Raw genomic sequence first — 21,602 nt, forward strand, 5'->3', positions numbered from 1 at the left:
GGGTTTTGTGAGGGAGGAACAGAGCTAGGGGAAACATAATACTGCTGATGGAATTTCCTGACAATCTAGCAATCAACTGGAAAAATAAAAATTACTTTAGATGCACCTGAGTCAAATATTTTTACTTGAATCCTCACATTTCAATATCTTGTTTGGAGTCCGAGTTATCATGATTTGGGTTGGGAATGGGGAAGAGATCTTCTAGACTCATCAGATCTCAGCTGTCAGCTGCACCTCCAAATCTGTGCATATATGACATGTTCACTTTTGTCATCTGTCACTAGCTTTAGAACCAGATCTGTCCTAAGAAGGATATGGAAATTAAAAACCCACTCAGTTACAAAACTAGTCAGTCAGTTACTCCTACTAGAGCAGGATGCTGCACTTACTCTTTTGTTGTTGTAGTTACCTCCAAATTTTAACACTGAAATAAACAGTCTTCCACATTTCAGCTGTGGGAAGGCAAACAACAGGTGGCCTTTGCAGGGAGCCACACACATGTGGCTGCTGCCACTGACACACCCAGCAGTGCCACACGGGGCTCCTGCATGGCCTTGTGGCAGCATGGACACAGTTCTGCCATTGAAAACATTTAATTTCCTTCCTCAGCCTAACACTTCTTCTTTTCCCTCTAAACCCTGCAGCTATAATCCTCCAAGCAGGGGAAGAACACTGGCAGAAGAAGGTTTTTTAATGGCATGTTATCTGCACAGCACTGACTCAAATAGTTAATGATGTATGGGATGTTAAATACAACTTGCTGTTTTCTTTTATCCAGCCTTTCACCCCCTAGATGGACAATTCAAAAAATAACTTCAGTGTTTTGTTTTCCCAGATCTGCACAGGACAAGGTAGTTCGTCTCCAAACTTCCCTAAGATTGAAAATACATGGAAAAAGAAGACAATTCTCTGTTCAATGCCTCTGAGTTGCATCAGTGAGTCAGACTCTGAACTACATTCCCTGCTTCTCTTTTTTTTTGTTTTACTTCTCTTCCTGCAGCTTTATTATCAACTAACAATTCCTAGTAATCTATTGCAAATTTACAGCTGTCTTTTTACTGAGATTACACATTACACATTAAGATGGTGTAAAAGTGCCATAATTCACCTCCAAATTAGGCCTGCAGTGTGCACAAATACTTTACATAAACTAGGGAGGCAGAACTGTAGCAGGGCACAGCTTCTGCATAAGAACTATGAGAGTCATCAACAACTCCATGGTAAAGTGTAACTGAAAATTTGGAACCATTCATTTAACAAGCAAAGAAGCTCACAGTACACTAGACTGGGAGGGTTTGGTCTTTTTGCCATGTGACATAAGAAATAGGGAAGCATAAGATGAAACAGAAAGGCAGTAAATCAAAAGCTGACGACAGCAACTAATTCTTCAGTTTGATATCCTCAGATTTGAAAGGGAAACTAGTGAACTTTAAGACCAAGCTGTGTATTTACAAAATCTTCACCAATAGTTAAAACTGTAGAGGAATCACTGCTCATCAGGGCTACAAGCACAGCACTATTTGTAGCAGGTGGTGATATCATGTATCCTCTGTGACAAGAGACTTTTAAGCACACACAAGTTGCTTCACTAGATATAGAGGCATAGTACTTTAGACCTTTAGAAGTAGGGTTTTTGTTCCCAGAAATTTGACTGTTATTATATTGGTTAGAGAGAACATATCAGAGCTTTTTAGGGATTTAAAATAATGGCAATAAAAATCATGGATGGAGTATAAAACTTCATGCCTCAGACACCAGTGTCTTAAGCAGAATTTAACAAGGAGCAGATATAGAAAAGGAAATGTCTTCATTTTGAGTCACACTATTTGAAGGTGTTAGACAAACCATGCACACAACTTACCAAGGGTAACAAAAGTTCCTTTTGTCTGGGATTTCAGTGCAAGATCTTCCTGAAGACATCAGCAACCTCCATCCCCAGTCCAGGAAAGGATTATTGGCTCATTCTCCAATGCCTTCAGTACCAGACTGGCAGACAGGACATAAACTTACTAAACTTGGGAAGAAGTTAAAACTAACACTTCACCACACCCACGTTAGGGCTTATTAAAAGTTTGACAAGTGACATTTAAGTCCCCTTTTGGAGCTTTTCCTCCACGTCTCCCTACAGGAAGAACTTCATGCTGTGGGAGTACAATGATTTATCTTATATAAGTCACTCAATGGACTTCATTGATCCTGCAATCACTAACCATGTCCGGATTTCAACCAGAGGCCAAATACAGAGATATTTTGTATAATCCACCTTCTTAGATATTTTGTGTTGCTGTATGAATTATTGGCTAAGAGGTGGGAGTGGGAGGAAGCAGCTGAGGCTGAAATGAAGCCAGAAAGCAATCCAATTACTGCTTGCTAAGCCTAGAATATTTTTTGTTGGGATTTTTTTTTCCTCTTTAACTTTTTAAGCGTAGGTTTGTCAGCCTGGACATCTCATCTTTCCTTCTAATCAAGTTCAGAGACTTACCAGTAGGGAGGAAATTAAGCCAGTGGTGTGCACAACATAGACTGCACAGCACAGAAGTCAAGACGGTAAAAAAGCATTACAATTTCCATTTAACACTCAGTTTTGGAAAATCAAAAACAAGTGGAAGTTATGGCATGGGAATACCAGACAACTATTTATATCAAGGACTTTAGATCTGGGCTGGGCCTCTGAACAGGTGGGAACCATAGCTGGGCTAAGCTTGCAAAAGACATTATTTACACCAGGGCCCCCTGAGCTCTGCCCACTGGGAGAGGAGAGCTGGACAGAGAATTGCTGCCAAAGTTAGTCTGGGTGTGAGCTGGTCCCAAGCCTGTCCTTGAAGGAAGGAGATACACAGGTGTGGCCAACTCATGAAGAGCCAGCATGGGGTGCTGGGACCACAAATTGTTAAGTCTTTGTGTAGCTATTAACTTTGTTTTATATTTCATCCTCCTTCCCTGTATTATCTTTTTGTATTGTGCGTGTATTCTAATTTACAAAGACGGCGACTGGCCACACTATGCTGCTGATCCTGTAGAGAAGGCAAAAAGGGGCACATGAGAAGACATTTCCACTGCTCAGAGCCTTGATGGATACAATTTGAGTCCACAGTGCAGGTCCCACCACCCCCAAGAGAGTCAGAGTCACTTCACTGAATAGATGAGAGCAGCAGGAACTTCATAACCTGAGAGAAGGAACACATGAGACCTCCAAGGGCTCAGAAAGTGTGCTCCTCTTTTCTCAAAGGAGAACAGACTCCTAAAGGGATATAATACTAAACAAAACAACCCTGATGGACCTTGAAGATTGTCACTGCTTGCCAGCCAGAAAGAATGCACAGAGGTGTTCTCATGTGACCTGGAAGCTACTGACTTGGACACAGAATGAGACATGCAGAATTAAGTCTCCTCTAAATCTGGGGTTTCATCACAAGGAAAATGAATTTGCAAAGAATAGTTCCTAGCAGAGAATCCTTTCTAGCTGTTGAAGTTGAAAGAAGAAAATTCAGTTTGAACATCAATAGGCTGCAGAAAACTGATATGGAGAGCTAGTATCTGAATCCAAACTTTTGACTCTCAAGCGGAAGCCTGCTACTGAAACAAATACAGACAGATAAATTTTGATAAAACCGGGACTGAACTAATGGGCTACATCCCAAATCCTCCAGAAATAAAGAAGTGTAAACGAGTCACCAATTGGCTGCTCATGCAATGTGCTTCTGTGGTGCTTGGGGCTCTGGAAAGCAGAGGTGGTGCAAAAAAGTAGAGTTCCCAAAAAGAAGTCATCTTGGAAAGAAGAAGGGAGCACAGAAAGAAGAATGATGACGTCTTGGCTAGAGGAAAGATCTAGAAGGTATGTTTCTTCCAGCTACTGATTAGCAGCCCCTAAGGAGATTATTTGACACTTTCAGAACAATTAATCATATCAGATAAAGTAGAAAAAATATTTCTTCCCGTACCAAAGAACTGCCTCTAGTGCTTCAGCTAATATGCTTGGAAAGAGAGGAGAGGGAGAGGGAGAAGGAGAGGGAGAGACAAATTTAGAATGGCAGCCACCCCTTTTAAATCAGCTTCACCACTGAATGATCTGTCCTAGTAGATTAAAGTTATAAAGTTTGTATTGCTGCCATCGCTGTGTTCATTCCATTTGCTTTTATACACAAGGCACTGAAGCATACTATCTTTCAAAAAAGCAACTGGAAGTCAGCTGTGCCTCTTTGAGTCACAAAATAAACCTCTCAGCCCAGAAATGTGAAGTTAAAGGCATCTCTTAGGTTCCCCAAGGCAGCCTGAATGCTGTGCAAAGAGGCACTGATGTAACACAAGCTGTTCTTTGGCCAGCTCAAGTTGGGGAGCACATCACATAGAATGGTCCTCATTTTACATCCTTTGCTGCATCCTTTGCATCCCAGTGCTGCAAAATCCTGCTCCAGGGCGTTTTAATAACCCCTGTACATGATTCAGTGCAGCAGTATGTGGGAGGCAGTGGTCTGCTTCAGCTTACTGTGAGAGAATTTAAAGCAGGTGCTGAACCAGGTGATGCTCACAAGTGAGAAGGAATGATCCTACTCAATCTGAATTTACAACATCATTCCCTTTGTACATACACACTTATGCTGCATTTAAAATCTTGACCGGATGGGATCCAGATTCATCTGCAACATCTACAGGTATTCTTGGGCAAATACCTCTGTAACCTAGAAGGCATTAAAGTTCTTACGTTTTCATTTACATGGAATTTAGGTGCCTAAGGGCAGGACAACAGTCTTGAAAAAATTTTGTTTCCACACCCCGATGATTTTTAAGGCAATATTGCCTCCATATGCCTTAAGCTGTGCCATCACATACACCCCAGTGCTCTTCATTTTTGCTGAGACAACTTCCCACCAGCTCTGGCACCTGCAGACCAGGTGTTCCTGCACTGCTCCCACTTGATTTACTGAGCACACTCAGAACCTGACATTTAGCTTGACTGAGAAACATCCAGTAAGGAGAGTTATTTGCAATGTGTATCACACTCTGGTGGTTAAGGGATCCTGCTGAAAACAGACCAAGCTTCTGCAACCCCCAAGGAGCTGCTGAGCAGAAGGGTGAGCAGGGGCATTATCTCCTCTTCTCAAACCTGAGGCACTACTGTGGGGTGCACAGATGCAGGAGGAGTGCAGGTTTGAGGTGCAGGTCTTTGTGCTAACATGGGAACATATTCAAGTAAAGGTATCATCACCTCTCTTTCAAACATTACATATGCAAAACATTTACTTTTTGGAGTTTGCTCTGCAGATTGTTACTATCACCTGGATATCCTGAAAGAAGCTGCTAAAAGATTAAAAAAAAAAAAAAGAAGACACATTCTGCAAAGATGTAAAACAGCACAAGCATTGCTACCTTATATACTAAAATCTTCCTATTAGATGCTACATGATATATATTTATGTATGAAGTTAAGCGTTCTGTCCTAGGCCCATTCCAGCTGTCCTATCACTGTACAAAACCATCTTTATTCAATAGGCAAAAATAGCAGAACTTGGTACCTCTATATTGAAAAAATGTTGCTAATACTTTCATTTAGCAGAAAGTAGAGCCCCCACATCCCTTGTACTGACACGTTGGCAGATTTAGACTTGAGTCACTAAGAGTCACCTCTGTATCATTGTGTTACAAGTCACCACAGATCAGCTGGGCACAATGAATATATGCATTTAACATATAGCACCACAATTTAACTATGTTCCTTATGCACCTTAATTGCACAGATTAAAGAAGTGATAGCACTGACATACTGAGGGCCATTCTACCTGAGACTTCAATTAGGCACCTTCAGAAAGTTTCTGGAAGGCAATATCTCATATCTCAATATCTCATTTTACCTATGAAACCCTATCTGCAAACACTGTTTTTTAAGAGAATGGCATTATTTAACTTACCAAAGTAATTGTTTAATTCAGAAAATGTTTCTACCTAAGAAGCCATTTAACATTCAGACACAGTCTTACCTCAGTTGGATGTTTGGAAATTAGGCAAAACATTTTCTCTTCTGATGAAGCAGAAATTCTTTGCACACTGTGAAGGAGTTTGCATCTTTGTTTTACCGATCCAGAAAGACAAAAGCCTTGTTTAATATCCATTGTTGAGAGACCTCGAGGTGGTACTTCTTTTCTTGTTGGCTCAGAATGCTTATAGATAAAGATTGATTAGCAAAACTTTATACAACTTTGAATATAAATTAGTTGAAAGAAATTTGCACTGGGATGTTTAATCTGGGAAGACTGTGTACTAGTATTTTATTCTTGTAATGAAAGATAATAAAATTTTAAGATCTGACTTGCTTCTTCTGGATGAATTTGTACATTTTACATTTATAAAGAGAAAAATATATTTAATTACCTTATAAATATGGTTGAATTGGGTTTTTTTAATATATAGAAAAGAACCTATACATGCAAGTATATAAAAATGAAATGCATACACTCTTCACAATGAAAATATTCAGCCTTTATTTCTAGAAAAGCCAAAAAATTAAACCTTTTGTAGAAAAAAACTCCACTACCTCTATGTCTAATACTGATCCATTCTCACTTTGTATTCTCAAGCAAAATCCCCAAGAGCTTTTAAAAAACTTCCATTTACTCTTGTCCTCTAAATTATGGTTTTGGTGAATAATCTTGTGTTGAGAAAGGAGGGGTTGCTTGGGAAAAAACCACAACTAACAACATATATAAGATTATATAAGATTCCCTTTGGGCAGAGAAATAGTGTAATTTAAGTGTAGCTTGAGGTAGTTCCAGATCTGGTGACAGTAAGGTACCTGAGCAGCAAGCTCCATGCCAGGAGCTTCTGCTCACCAAAGGAGACGAATTGTATCAAGCCAACAGAGAAAGCAAAAGGTCAAGGCCAAAGGCCAGAAACTTAAATTTTGAATCTTACTGAAAACCTTTCAGATTGGAAAAACAGGGTCAGAGGGTAAAAGCACTGAACTTCCTGGTTAATATTTGATTAATGGGACATTTTCAAAACTGCATCAGATGAGCTGCAGACCAGATTCCTTCAATTCCTCAGAAGCAGCCAAGCTCAAGTTATGGTCAAGGCTCATCTCTGCTACACAACTACCAGGGCTTCTGGAAAAACTATATGAATTTAGGATTGGATAATAAGGGGCTTGGAACACAAGCCATACGAAGAGCGACTGAGGGAGCTGGGGTTGTTCAGCCTGGAGAAAAGGAGACTAAGGGGCGACCTCATCGCTCTCTACAACTTCCTGAAGGGTGGCTGTGGTGAGCTGGGGGTCGGCCTCTTTCTCCGGGCGACAACAGATAGAACAAGAGGACACAGTCTCAAGCTGCGTCAAGCGAGATGTAAGTTAGAATTAAGAAGGAAATATTTCACAGTAAGAGTGGTCAGATACTGGAATCATTTACCCAGTGAGGTGGTGGAGTCATCATCCCTTGAAGAATTCAAAAAAAGACTGGATGTGGCACTTGCTGCCATGATCTAGTTGAACAGTTAGAACATCAACTGGACTTGATGATCTTATAGGTCTCTTCCAGTCTTGAACTTCTGTGATTCTGTGATTCTGTGGATGTCTTCAGCTCAATATTGGGTCCCTAAACTGTGACCTACGTGCAGCTCGGACAGCAGAGCCCCGAGCAGCTCTCGCAGCCACATCCGCTCAGGCCACAGCCAGGCACAGCTGCGCCGGAGGGGCCACGCTGAGCAGATCTCACTTGAAACCACCTCAGTCACAGCATAACCTCAGAAAAGAAAATGTGGTTTCTCTTCTCTTTAACAACCTAAAAACCTCTCTGTTCTTTTAAAAGTTCAGATTTCCTAAGCATCACATGCAGGTTTTAAGCACCTGTCTTAGGAGCAAGGCACCTGTGGTGGAGGGTGAGACCCTTGTGTGTCAGGAATGGCTCCCTGCAGTCCCCTGCACCAGCTGGCTGACACCTCACTGATTTCATGGGAACAGAACACATTTGCCATTTCTTTCCTTCCTTTCAGACCTCTCTCCTACCGTGAATCAGCAGATTAATAGTAGAAGGTTCAGAGCTTTCCAGCTTCTGGTAGCAGTGAGGGCACAGTTCTCAATACAAAAAAGTATTTGCTGTTAACTGCAGGGAATAATTAATAGGAAGAAATTTTTTTCACAGACTGGAATTTTAATTTTTTTATGATTACTGCATAGTATTTTATAAATCTCATAAATGTGACTGTGATGGCCATGATATAAAGATTAAGTCCATAAAAGTATTTATCCTCCTTAAATAACTGCCTACTATAAATATTATTGACTGTTATCTCCATTTACAACTAAGAATGGATTTCAACATATAACAATATAAAATCATCTTGTAAATTTTCCATTAAACTAAACTACCCTGGGAGAGAGAGCAGGTTCTCTGAAAAAAACAATCCATCATCTGCTTCAAATGATATTACTTCTATTTCCACTCTTGACACACCTAATGCTATTACTGTTCACTACCATCAACTGCAATGATAACACTACAACAATAAACAAAAGGCTGAAGAGACATATCTTTGATGCCCCATTAACAGAAATATCCTCATTTATTGTTTTGTGCACATCATTGTTTTTAAACCATAAGTATACCCTTATCTTTAAAAAAAAATTAAACTTGGAGGGTAAAATCCTGTCAATAAATACGTAGGGCATTATATTGTTAACAAGACTCAAAATAGCTGTTGCTGATCTATGATCAAAGTGGAGATTCTCTGTGCAGACTTCACAAACCTTCTGAGAAGTTTGAAAAGCCTTCCAAAGTCTGAAAACAAACAAATACATCTGAGTAAAAAAAAATATTTCTGCATTGCAGCAGGTGAAATGTTTTGTTCGGTGTGCCGACTTTAAGATGGTTCCATCCACTATCAGAGAATTCCAGTGGCAATATTCATAAGAAGCAAGGAGAAATAATTTCACTGCTCTGTGACCTAAGCACACATCTATTCCCTGAGGTCTTCGGCTGAATTAAATAGGCACTGCATATTTTTAAAGATCTTATGAATTCAATTAAACAGTAGTGAAGATGGCCTCAGAGGAAAGAGAAATCTCTGCATAATTATTAGCACAAGCATAGGTGTGTACCCTGCCTTCTGTGTGACAGTGACAAAAATGGCCTCCTTATTAAGAGTGGTGATTTTGGTACATAGAAACAGCTGAGGAACTCGTGACCTCTCAAACCTCCAGTTTGATGCACGTTCTGAACACTGCCTCCAGTCCTGTCAGTTTTGAATGCTGACTTTATACATGATTGACTCCTAAATGGTGTAAGATTGTGCTCGGTGTCATTGCTACAAGAAAGCTTCCTAATTTTAAAGCCTTTTTTGTTACATGTTACAAAAATTCTCAGTCGGGAGCCTCCCTGCAGACACACATCAGATATGGTTGGCAAAAGTAAAAAATACAATGAAAGCAAAGCAATAAAGTACCAGACTTACCAAAACTTACTGCAGTATTTTTTCTTCCTTTGGAAAGTGTTTTATTTGTGTTCACATCTCAGAAAGACACCTACATTTCTTTAGCTTGTGGAAAAAAAAAAAACATACAACACTATACAACCCAACATCCATCAAAAAGCCAGAGCTGTTAAAAGCTCTTTGAGGGTTTGAAGAGTGAAGGAGTTTATATGATGTTTGCACATTTTACATGAATCACAGAACTTTCGTGTTCTCCATGCCACAGCTTCTTAAAAATTAAGATACTTTCCCATAAGTCCTTAAAATGACTCATCTGTACTTACACACAAAGATATACACAAAAATTACAAATACACTGACCCTTCTTGGGTATGGTCCTATCCAGGACTCACAGATCCAGCTGCCTAAGAGGTAGTTTAAAACTTTAACAAATTGCAAGGTAAGATTTGTAAAAGTAATACAAAACAGAAACTGAAAATTATCTGGGACCTTGAAATCAGCCACCACTCAGGACTAGGTTAAGTTAAAGTCAAACTGTATCATGAATTCAAATAATTTAGGTACAAAAAGAAAAAAAAAGGCCATCAACATAGAGGAGTTCTAGACAGACACTACAGGGATATGAGGATTATAAAAACCCACATGCACTTCCAGTGAACTTCACTCCTTGTAGAAGCAGATGCATTAGTCCTTAAGAGGGAAACCATTAAAAAGTAGGGCAGCAAGTCAGAGGGAAACAAGTTAGAACAATCCTTTTGGGGATGCTTTCATTAAAAGGGGCTGCCCCTTTTCATAGTCCAAGGCAAGATACACATTTCATTTAAAAGTTTATCTTACAATTCTGAATACTCTAGCTTTGTCAGTGGTAAGTAATTAAGACATATTAAAATGCAACAAATTGTCCCTATGAGTTAAGAAAATATTTTCTTTAAGATCCATAAGGTCAAGCTCTGCTTCCAGCAAAGAAAGTACCTTCTGTGTGTCTTTTGAAGCAGAAATGTTCCCTTTCTGATGCTCCCAGGCTTTGAAAGATGAAACCCCCTGACAGACACATATTCCAAGACACTTATTTCTATTATCATAGAACCACCACCAGAAATCGTTTACCAAATGAAGTCATGAACTGAAAATTACTAATAGAAAGTGTCAATTTGGCCAGTTTTCTGTACTGCCCTGACCATGCTCACAAAATCTAGGGGCTGGCTAAAAAATGCCTTCCTTCAGATCTAAGCTAAGGATTCTTTCTAATATTCTGCACAGAGCTGTTACATAAACCCACTGATGGAGATGTCTTCTTGCATCCCAGAGCCAGCCCACTCACTGGTTCCAGACACCCGGGCAGGTAAAGCCTCCATGAGCAGAGCTCTGGGCAGGGGGACGCAGGAACATTTTGTGCACGTGTACCCCTGAGCCACAGCTGCAGTGAGCTGGATCCAGGGGAGCTGTCACAGCCACTCAGGCATCCCTGGGGAGCAGGAAGGACACAAGGGCAGCTGGGGGGACACCTCTGTGCTGCTGCTGGAGCAGGGGAACCACGCAGCACCAGGCTGCACAGCCTGCTCAACCACGCAGGTGCTCAGGGAGAGATCAAGATTTCACATCCCCATATCCCCAGCCTGCTTCTGATTAAATGCAGAAAAACTGGATAAAATACAGGTATTGCCCTGGGAGCTGGAGTCAGCACCAGGTGCCTGCACCTCTTGCATCTGATATCACTGGTTTTTGCACCAATCCAGCTTAAAATGGTCTACTAGCCTCAACATTTGAGTAGTAACTAGAAAATGCAAAAAAAATCTTACTCATTGGGACAATTAATTTCTCCACCACCAGAAGCAGTTTCCTTCATTTTCATTTGAGAAAATTATTTTATTCTGGGCAAGTTTATCTAAGCAGCAGGCTAGAACTATGGTTAACTCTAACAACATATGATTGCTTTAGCATAGGAATGTATTCACCCTCAGTGTCAATGCATTAGTAGGCTGAACCTGGTTATGGGCATGAGATTTGTTTTTCAAGCTTCCCTAAGCCACAGTCACGAGACCCTTCCCTAAGGACAGCTGTAAAGGGATATCACACTGAGATTTCATATCAACAGAAAAAAAAAAAAAAAAAAAAAAAAAAGCTCAGGTAGATGTCAATCTTCAGTGACAAGCAATTGAAAAGGTAATCCAAGATGACACAACTAATTAATATCAAAGACTAAATACATAAAACATTGCTTGCAGACCAGATTGCAGCAGAGCCACCACAAAGGGATTTCAATCACATGCCTCCTGTGCTTCTCCCACCCCATATCCCCAGGGGGTGGAAGATAACCCCAAACCAGCATGAAGGGTTTAACTTCCAAGCAGGCTCAATACTAAGCCCATAACATTCACAAGTTGCAGCATTTGGTTAAATTATTTCCCCTGAACCATGCAGATCCCACTTTTTCCCCACACATCTTACAGGGGCCTTCAGCCCCCAGTTAGGCAGGATGGGGAGGCCCCAGCTCAGGGCCATTAGGGGGGAGGGCTGCAGAATCTACACCTACCACTCAATTTAATTCTGCTCAGCTCATGGCACAGGTATTTTTAAAGGGTAAATTAATCCAAGTGTTGTTCACTTTGTGAGCCAAAACTTGAAATAAATATTGGTATTGCTTTTACTACCTTTGATCACTTGTTTTGGAAATAGCATCAGTTTTGATTTCTGAGCTGAAAGCTTACAACTGTTTCTAATATTCCATTTGATGTAAATGATTCAATAGAAACAGAGTCAAAAATACTCTTTTCAGTTTTAAAGATTGCTTTAAAATGTTTAGTATAGTTGTACTTACAGTACCTTAAAATTCCAGTTAATAAGTAACTAAAAAAATACATTATCAGAATTACTTTCTTCTCTCTGTGTGAATGAGTTCTCTAGTGTCTGCAATGGGAAATGATGATTATTAATATAATTTTCAACCATAATTATTGTTTTTAGACACACCCAGCTCCTAATTCTATCACCAAACTCTTTACATCAATAACATTTTAACAAAGTTCAAGTACAGAATCAAATGGAAAGTTTTAATAGCTTATCCATATGTATACTTGATATTCTTGGCTGCAGAAAGGGATAGCACCACAATATTAAAGAAAAACAGGTATAAATCTAGCTGTAAGAGTGACATAAACAAGTGCATCTATGTCAAGAATTCCTATGAGCCTTGCTTTTACTCAAAAACTGTATTTTCTATCCAGAATATTTGCTTTTAAAATAATAGGGTTAAGCTGTTAGTCATTCTAACTATTCATATAGAAACATTAGTTGGAATACTAGTTATAAAATCTTTCAGGGTGACAAATGAAAGATAATAAACCCTTGATCAATATAACTTTTATTTATTCATCCAGGAACAGAGGATATCATAGGCAACAACGCCGCCTAGGAGAACAAGGATTTCACATAAACTGTTTTGGCAGAAACACGCATTTAAATAATCATCCAAATCACCACCTCACTATCTCTATCTTAAAAAAAAAAAAAAAATTAAAATTAAACAAACAAAAAAATGGAGAAAAAGAAACATAAGATCTGAACAAACCAACAGCCCAGAATTTTTTTTTAATTTAATGTCTATGCCAGCCACATCTGTCCCTGATTTTAGAAGTCATAATACTTAGCAGTGACAATGGCACCTTTCATTTGCAAACACATTATAAACATGAACTGACTGCAATTATACCACAATACCTCACCACAGCTAATCACCAGGACTGCCTGGTCTGCCCTCAGCCTGGGGAAGTGCTGATTTCAGTTTGTACCGCCAGGCCGTGTATGACAATGTCTACACCCTGCAAGGTACTACCCTCAGAAGTGAATTTAGCATAAACTGACTGACCAAGCTACAGCACATCATCAAGCAGGTGTTTCCAGTCAGTGCTAATATTTTCTTTTATATTGCAAGAAGAACTGACCAGACCAGGACACAATTTAATGTAAACCATTTGGAGTGAAAGGTGTTATCTTGCCTAGCGAAATCTCCCCCTCGCAGTCCAGCTCACAGGCAGAGTCAGTGGCAACCTCATGGTCAGGGGAGATCTGGGACATCCTATCAAAAGGGTCCCCACGATGCTCCTCACAGTCAACCACATTTGGGATCATGTTAACATAAGCAGTCACTATCTCCTTATGGTAAAGGGTGTCCTGGTTGTAAGAGATAAGCTCATTGCTTATATTAACAGTCTCCACTGCAGTACCAGTGCAAAACTGACCACATCCCAGGAGGTTGGAGAAAACCTTTCTAAAGTCAGCATTGAAGGCGTAGATGATGGGGTTAAGAGAAGAGTTAGCCCAACCAAACCAGACAAAGATATTAAAGGTGGTCTCACTGACGCAGGGCAGGCCGGCGTGGGGGTCGCTGGGTGGGCTCTCACAGAAGGGAACCATGCAGTTCAGGATGAAGAATGGCAACCAGCAACACACAAAGACACCCATGATGACAGAGAGCGTCTTTAACACCTTGGTTTCTTTCCTGATGGAGGACTTGAGGCTTGTGTGATGGTGGCAGTCAACGTGGCTGCTCCGGCAGCTCTGTGCATGCTCGGCTGCCCTCTCCAAGGAAGAGATACGACGAATCTGCACCTGGGCAATGCGGTAGATTCGGGTGTAGGTGACTATCATGATAGCCACCGGGATATAAAAACTGATCAAGGAGGAGGAAATAGCATAAGTCCTGTTGAGGCTGGAGTCACAGCTCTCCGAAGGTCCAGTGAGGGTATCATTGCTGCCAGAGGTCCCATCAGAGGGTCTCACTGCCGCTAATGCCACCCATGTGGTACTCATATCTTCTGCCCAGGTGGTGACAGCACCTGCTGCTGCCCAGGCAGTGCCAAATCCATCTTCAATATCAGCAGCAGCAACAACATCCCCACCTTTGTGCCAGTTGAGCTGGACAGGGATGAAGGAGATGAGCACAGACAGCGCCCATGCCACGCTGATCATCACCAGAGCCAAGCGCTGGGTCATCTTCCTCTCGTAGCGGAAAGGGCTGGAGATAGCCCAGTACCTGTCCACGCTGATCACACACAGGTTCAGGATAGAGGCCGTGGAGCACATGATGTCAAAGGCCACCCAGACGTTGCAGAAAGCCCCAAAGGGCCAGTACCCAGCCACCTCTGCCACCGCCTTCCAGGGCATGACGAGCAGGGCCACCAGTAGGTCCGAGACAGCCAGGGAGACGATGAAGATGTTGGTGACCTTGCTCCGCAGGTGCCGGTAGCGGACGATGGCCGCGCACACGAGCACGTTCCCGAAGAGAGTCCAGAGGATGAGCAGGGCCAGCAGGCTGCCCGCCGCCACCTGCGCCGCCCCGGGGGAACCCGCCGTGCCCCGCGCCTCGCCGGGGGGCTCCGTCGCCGGGGGCAGTGGGCTCCGGCCACCCCGCAGCATCGCTGGCGGCTCCCGCCGGCGGCGGGGCGGCTCCGGCCGGGATGCGCCGAGCAGCCAGCGCCGCCCCGCCGCCCGGCCCCATGGGGCCGCTGCCCCCCCGCCCCACCGCCACCCCCGCCGGACGGCCCCGCTCGGCCGCTCAGCGCGCTCCGGGCTCCGCGCCTCGCCACTACCGCGGCGCCAGCGCCGCCGGGGTCCCTCTGCCGGCTCCAGGGACCCCGCCTGGGGTCCCCGCCCCGCGGCTCAGTGCGAGCACCTCCGCTCGGGATCCCCGCCCCGCGGCTCAGTGCGAGTACCTCTCTCTGCTCGGGATCCCCGCCCCGCGGCTCAGTGCGGATCCCCCTGCTCGAGGTCTCCGCCCCGCGGCTCCTTCCAGGGGTTCCAGCTCCGCGGTTCAGCGCGTCCTCCTGCTCGGGTCTCTGTCCCGCGGACCCGCTTTGGGTACCCGCCTCGCGTCCTCTCGCTTGCGCTCCCGCTCCGCGGCTCAGCGCGCTCCTTTCTCGCCAGGCTCCGCGGCTCAGCGCGTACCCTGCCCGCGGCACACTCGGCTTCGCGCCCGCTCCTTCTGGGTTCTCTCCACGCCCCCGCGATTCCCGGTGCCTCCCGCCCGGGCTGGCGGCTCCGCTCGCCCCGTGCCCGCCCGGGCTCCCAGCGCGGCGGAGCGGCGCTCCCGCCGGGGCTGCCCGCCCGATCCCCGCCGCCCGGGCCGGCCCGCCCGCCCCCGCCGCCCTGTGAGCATGCTCCGCCGCCAGGGACGCCCCGTCCGGGCACCGCGGCTGGCCGGGGACGGGGCGGCACGGAACGGAACGGAAAGGAAAGGTGCAGCAGGGCCAGCCGCCGTACCCACTCCTTCCCTCCCTCCGGGACCGAGTCACCCTCGCATCGTTCGGTGCCGTCACCGGTCTGTGCGCGGCACAAGAGCAGAGCGCGGTCCCGCCGCGGGGAGCGGGGAAATGACCCCCAGCATCCCCGGGGCAAGAGGGGCTGTCCAGGACGGGCACGGACACAGCTCGGCCGGCCTCTCGCCGGGAGCGAACGGGGCTGAAAGGTGCGGTGTGGACAGCGGGACGGGCTGGGTGTGTTCCACAGGGATGGGAAATAGAGTGCGCCTCCGTACTTATTCCAGTGGCTTCTGCTGGATGGCTGAGATGTATTAGAGGCAGAAAGCCCGGCGAGAGAAAATCTGATTCTCTCTCTTTCCAGCTCCATGGGATGAATCACTCCTCTCGGTAGGGCTCCAGCACAACTAGAAACAGACTATGACCGTGAGCATTACAGGTGTTAATGCTCTTGAACTCACCGTGTGCTAATGTCATGCTTGAGTTTCTTCAGAGAACATGTCTTAGTTATTTTTATTGGAAATACAATTGGTTTAGTTCCTCTAAAACTTAATTTCTTTTCAAAACAGTTGCCAGAGATCAAGCCCATTCTTGACTCGGCAGCCTGGGTTTTGGCACTGAAAGGGCTGAAGAACTGACACTCTCCAGAGGCCTTCCAGCTGCTTCTCCAGGCAGATTGGGAAGGACAAGAATCACTACACCTTGCTGAATCTGCAGTGACATGAAGGAAGATTAAATGCTAGAATTACTAAATACAGAGGGAAAAGGAAAAAACTAAATCTAATTCTGAAACCTTTTAGGTAATTTTATAAAATTGTCACAAGAAAAGTGAAGCTTCGCTTTAGCTCTCGCTTAAGAAATTGGCGCTACTTTTCTACATTTAAGCAGAGTTATATTTAATATAAGAAGAGGAAGAATTTAGCTTTTGTCACCACTGAATTCTAAACAGTGTGACTAAAGCTCTTGTGCTGAGGCAATGTGTTGCTTGCACAAACTCTGCTTTCCTAAGCAATGCCTCCTACAATTTCTCTAAACGAAGAAGCAGATTGCACAAGTATTTGTGCACATGCCCATTGGAGCTGCTTGTCATGGGGATATTTTTTAATGTAGTTAATGGGGACATTTTATTCCAATAATCAATGATCCAGTTGCTTGTTTAGCTTATATTCATTGCTTCAGCAATGTAGAGGTGTGTGCATTTGCTTGTAATGTGGTGTCTGTGTATTTACACGTGTGTTTACACATGTGCTGCCAGTAAGCAGGAGCTATTTAAATAAACACACGTGTAGGTATCTGTCTCAATAGCAAAAGTAGCCCAGTAAAACATAGCCTGCTCACAACTCAGCAGCCCCTTGCCCACACTGGTGGCTTGGTACAAATCAGAGGTGCAGGTGTGTGTTATCTCCTGCCAGCTCTGCCGGCTGTGCTGGAGTCAGGCACAGAGGAGGTGCAAGCAGATGGGAAAGATGCCTTAACTCATTGAAACAAAAATTATAACAGCACACTTGTCAGATGTCTAAAGAATAAAGTTTTGCTATGCTTTGTTCTTTACTGTCTGCAATTGGTGGACCCAAAGTGGAAGACCTTCCAAAATATGCCATTTTTGGAAGAGTTGTATTTGGCTGTCTGAATACTGCAACACAGAATTTAGAGGATGTAATATCCTTTCCCACCTATTTAATCTTTAGGAACCATTCTTGGTTTCCAGCTGGTGTGAACTGATGTTGTTCCCCAAAGCTCCCTGTGGATAAAGATCCAGCTTTGAGCTGGGGGAAGACTTGTCCCCCAAAGGTGCAGCTGTCAATGGCAGGGTCTCCAATGCTGATCCGTTTCATTCATACATGTTCAAAACTTTCTTTCAAGGCAAAGGAATGCATTAGGAGATCAAGAATATTTTCAGTGGTAGTAGAAAGGAGTCCTAGTTTGTGATGGGGTGGCATGTGAGACTAAAACCCCCATGCTGACAGACTCAGTGAGTTGAGAAGAAGTAGTGCAGGAAGGAGCAACAGGACAACTGCTTTGTGATTTTATGGGATCATTCATAATGGCATCAGGTCAGAGAAACAATCATTTAATGGGGACATTTGTTATAACATTCCATCCACTGCCATCAAAATTTTTTGAGCCTGAGATAAAAACCTTTTGCATTTATAGGTTATTAGCATCCTTTTTTAACTTTCTGTAGGCAGTTTGCATATAAATCTCATTTTAAGAATAGTCCATTAAACCCACAGCTGTCACTTGCTGAGAGATCTTGGGTGGGGTTTTTTTTCATCCTGAAATCATCTTTTTAATGTCTTTTGTGCTTTTCCTTCAGAGCTTTGCCTCATTTTTTTTTTTTTATTCACCTGTTAAAATTGCAGTTCTCTCTCACAGCTGGCAGATTGGAAGTAATGGAATTTAACTGCTATTGCAATGATTCTGAGCAAAAAAAAAATTTTTTTTCAGTTCCTGATTTTAGAAATGTGTGTTTTACTAGCTCTTTCCCTTCATTGCCACATTTTCTATCTCCACTTCAAAATACAAATACCCATTGTTCTGCCTAATAATATTTATTTAAAAATCATCAACATGCATAAATTCACACATTCTCTCATTTGAGAGACACTTGGTGTAAAGAGATAGGAAAATAATTAATGCTGAAAGGAAATTAAAACACAGAGACACAGGTGTACCGCTGAGGTTTAGGCTGTAAAAGCATCCCATCAAAACCCTCCCATTACTTCTCTCTAAGCCAGAGAAGAAGAGGGAGTGGTAGAGGCTTAAACATAGAAGGATGCTCAAGTGGAGCTGTATTTAGGAGCATGGCTGAACCCATGCTTAAGGTCAGTTGCTTTTACTCACTGACACTGATGCTTTTTTTTATTGCACAGGTGCAGGTGTATATACAGCCATGTGAGGGTGCTGAGGAAGGAGGGAGATAACTGGTATCACCACTTCATGGAGTACAGAAAAATCCGTGCAGACTGGGTTGGGTTCTGCTGTTCATGTTTCAAACAAAAATAAACATGAGCAATTGGAAAATGATCAGAAATGCATTACAGGAATTATGTCTGGGAAACTTCCTCAGTTGAGGAGAGGGCAACAGGAGGGTTAGAACCAGCTGGTGATATCTGACAAGGGGAAAACTTTTCTGTAACAGATGGCTTTTAATATTTTAGGTAAAATTAGAAAAATTTCAGAGGCTAAAAACTGAATCTATGAGAAATCAGGGTAGAGGTGGGGTATTCATTTTTAACAGTAAGGATGATTAATGGCTGAAGCAATTGGTTTTGGATTGTAATAGATTTGCCATCATTTGCAATCTGAAAGCCAAGGCTGAATGCATTTCTCAGAGGCTGTGCCCCAGCTCATCCCTCAGCTCTGTCTTCATTCCAGGGCTACCAAAGAGTGCTCTGTAGCCCATGTTGTGGGAAAGGTAATTTTGAATGGCTACAGTTACCCCCACTGGCCTTAAATCCTGTTTAGGTTTTTGTTCACATGATTAGCAATATGTAACAGGATCTGTAATGAGTGTGACATGGTTCCCACATCAGCCATGGATCACTCAGGAAAATCATGGAAAAACTGATGCTAACAGAAGACATTTCCACAGTTTTATTTTTTTTTAAATTCATACCAAGCTTGACTTCGTTTAAACCTATGGTTAGAGATAAAAGATGGATGCAAGCCAAGGCCAAGATCAAAGGGAACAGCATTTTTGTAAATATGATTCGTACTGCATTGTCTTTGTTAATTTGGGGGCTTTTGTCTTATAAAATATTATCTTTTCTTTTTAGTTATTTATAAACATGAATTTAAAATAGTGTCATTTTTTCTAATAAAGCAAGAGCTCACATGATTAAAAACTGCTCAAGATCAGTAACATTTGAAAGAAGAAAAATAAAAATAGGGAAACCCCTGTTTTTTACAATTTGGGAATTTTATTTGTATTCTCTGTGTGTGCATGGCCATATCCAAGGGGAAGAGCTGTCCTGAGAAAATAATCAAGATGAAAAAGGTGATTTTAACTTTCTAATGCTGAACACTTCAAGATTTTTATTTTATCTTTTGCCAACTGTACTATCAAACTGCAAATAAAAATCAGGTGAGCTTAATTCCCCAAGAAGCTGCTGTAATTCTGTATCTGACTTCAACAGTGTAACAATATGCCCTGTGCAGTAATTTGAATACAAATTTCATTGTTCTGATTTCTCTGTTCCTCTAACCTACCATACATTAGGAGGATCTATGAATTTTATATTGAACATGTAAAATATAGGCTTTTTTAGTTAAATAATTTTTATTGGAACTTTTACCAACAGCATCATTTTTCTTAGGATTTTACCCTGTCCATTAACATAGCATGAGATTATCTTTCACGAAATGGGTAGGAAAACCAAATCCCTCATGGAACCAAACAGTAATTTCAGCAATGAAATCAGACACTATTGTGAAGACTGTTAACATGATAGAAAAGATGGGGCTCAGCAAACAGAAGTCAGCAGCTGGGTGTCTGCCTCTCAAGGAACACAGATGATGTCTCATAGGGTCAGACAGTGACTCATCCTTGGGCTCCCCTCCTCCCAGATGGCAGCTGCTGCATGCAAGGGAATGGGGCTGGGAATGGGGCAGGGAATGGGGCAGGGAAAGGGGCTGGGAAGCAGGACAGGGAATGGGGCTGGGAATGGGGCAGGGAATGGGGCTGGGAATGGGGCAGGGAATGGGGCAGGGAATGGGGCTGGGAATGGGGCAGGGAATGGGGCTGGGAATGGGGCTGGGAATGGGGCTGGGAATGGGGCTGGGAAGCAGGACAGGGAATGGGGCTGGGAAGCAGGGCAGGGAATGGGGCGGGGAATGGGACAGGGAATGGGGCTGGGAATGGGGCTGGGAAGCAGGACACCCAAACCTCATCTGTTTCACTGGCAATGTGGGACAGCTGTATCCTTGCAGAAGAGCCTGTTGCAAATGCTACACAGAAAACTGCAAAGCCAGGTAATTTTACAAGTGTGCCAACAGTTAGAGATGACAGGGTTTTTAATCTGTACATTTTAGAGTTGTGGAAGACCAGCATTAGATTTTGTAGTTCAGGATTTATTTGGAGAAAGAATTCCAGCTTCAAATTTTTAAATATTAGTGGTAAGGATGAGCAACTTTGTTACTTTGAGATAAAGAGCAACTTTTACTTATTTCTGCCTTTCCCCCCCTTAAGCAGTACTTGAAATAACATGCTCATTTAGAATCCTTCTGGTTTCTTCTCCAACACATGTAATGAGGGTCAAAGGAGTTTCAAGTGCAGAGAGTGTCAACCATCCCTGTAATGCCTTTAGGACCTCCCCATTCTCCTGGCTGGTGCACTGCAAATCAAAGGGGGGAACATACAGGTTGAAAAGCATATGCTCAAATAAATCAAGGCAAATACCCCAAATTCAGCACAAGGTGAATGTATTGCTGCAGTGGAACAAAGTTTGCAAGTGCAGGCACAGCCAGTTCTTCTTGATATAGTGAATTTTGGGTTCTTGACTCTTATTGGATTGGAGAGGTTTTCCAAAATGGAGAATCAAGAAAATAAAATTAAAGGTTTAGAAAGAAGACATTCTGATGCTTGGAAGGGAGACTTTCAAAAGCCTGTTTGGCTAGTGATACATCTTTTAAATTTATTTCTTGGTAACTAAACTCTTAGATTTAAGCAGGCAGTGGTGGAAATCCCTACCTGGGGAGCACTGCAGGCATGCTTCTTGTACCTGGGAGAGGAGCAGCAGGAGGCACAAGGAAGGGGGTTCATGGAACCAGCCACCATTAAGATGTTGTTACAAAGCTGTTGCTTACTGCATTGTTGCTAGCTTCCTACAAAAGTCATTGCCTGCTAGAAGTGAAATTCTAAATTCTAACTAAATTCAGAAAATTATGGACTCAAGTTGGAAGCAGACACAAAGTGTGGACTTAGCCTTA

At 43.0% G+C, this 21,602-nt stretch overlaps 1 protein-coding gene across 1 annotated transcript; it reads right to left on the reverse strand.

The window, feature by feature from the left end:
• Positions 1 to 12,762: 12,762 nt before the first annotated feature.
• DRD5 (dopamine receptor D5) lies at positions 12,763 to 14,832 on the reverse strand. Its single transcript, XM_059470681.1, has one exon. It carries the CDS (start codon positions 14,830 to 14,832, stop codon positions 13,375 to 13,377), a length of 1,458 nt encoding a protein of 485 aa, XP_059326664.1. The 3' UTR covers positions 12,763 to 13,374.
• Positions 14,833 to 21,602: the final 6,770 nt, after the last annotated feature.

This window comes from Ammospiza nelsoni, chromosome 4, assembly GCF_027579445.1.
Source record: "Ammospiza nelsoni isolate bAmmNel1 chromosome 4, bAmmNel1.pri, whole genome shotgun sequence".
NCBI lineage: Eukaryota > Metazoa > Chordata > Aves > Passeriformes > Passerellidae > Ammospiza > Ammospiza nelsoni.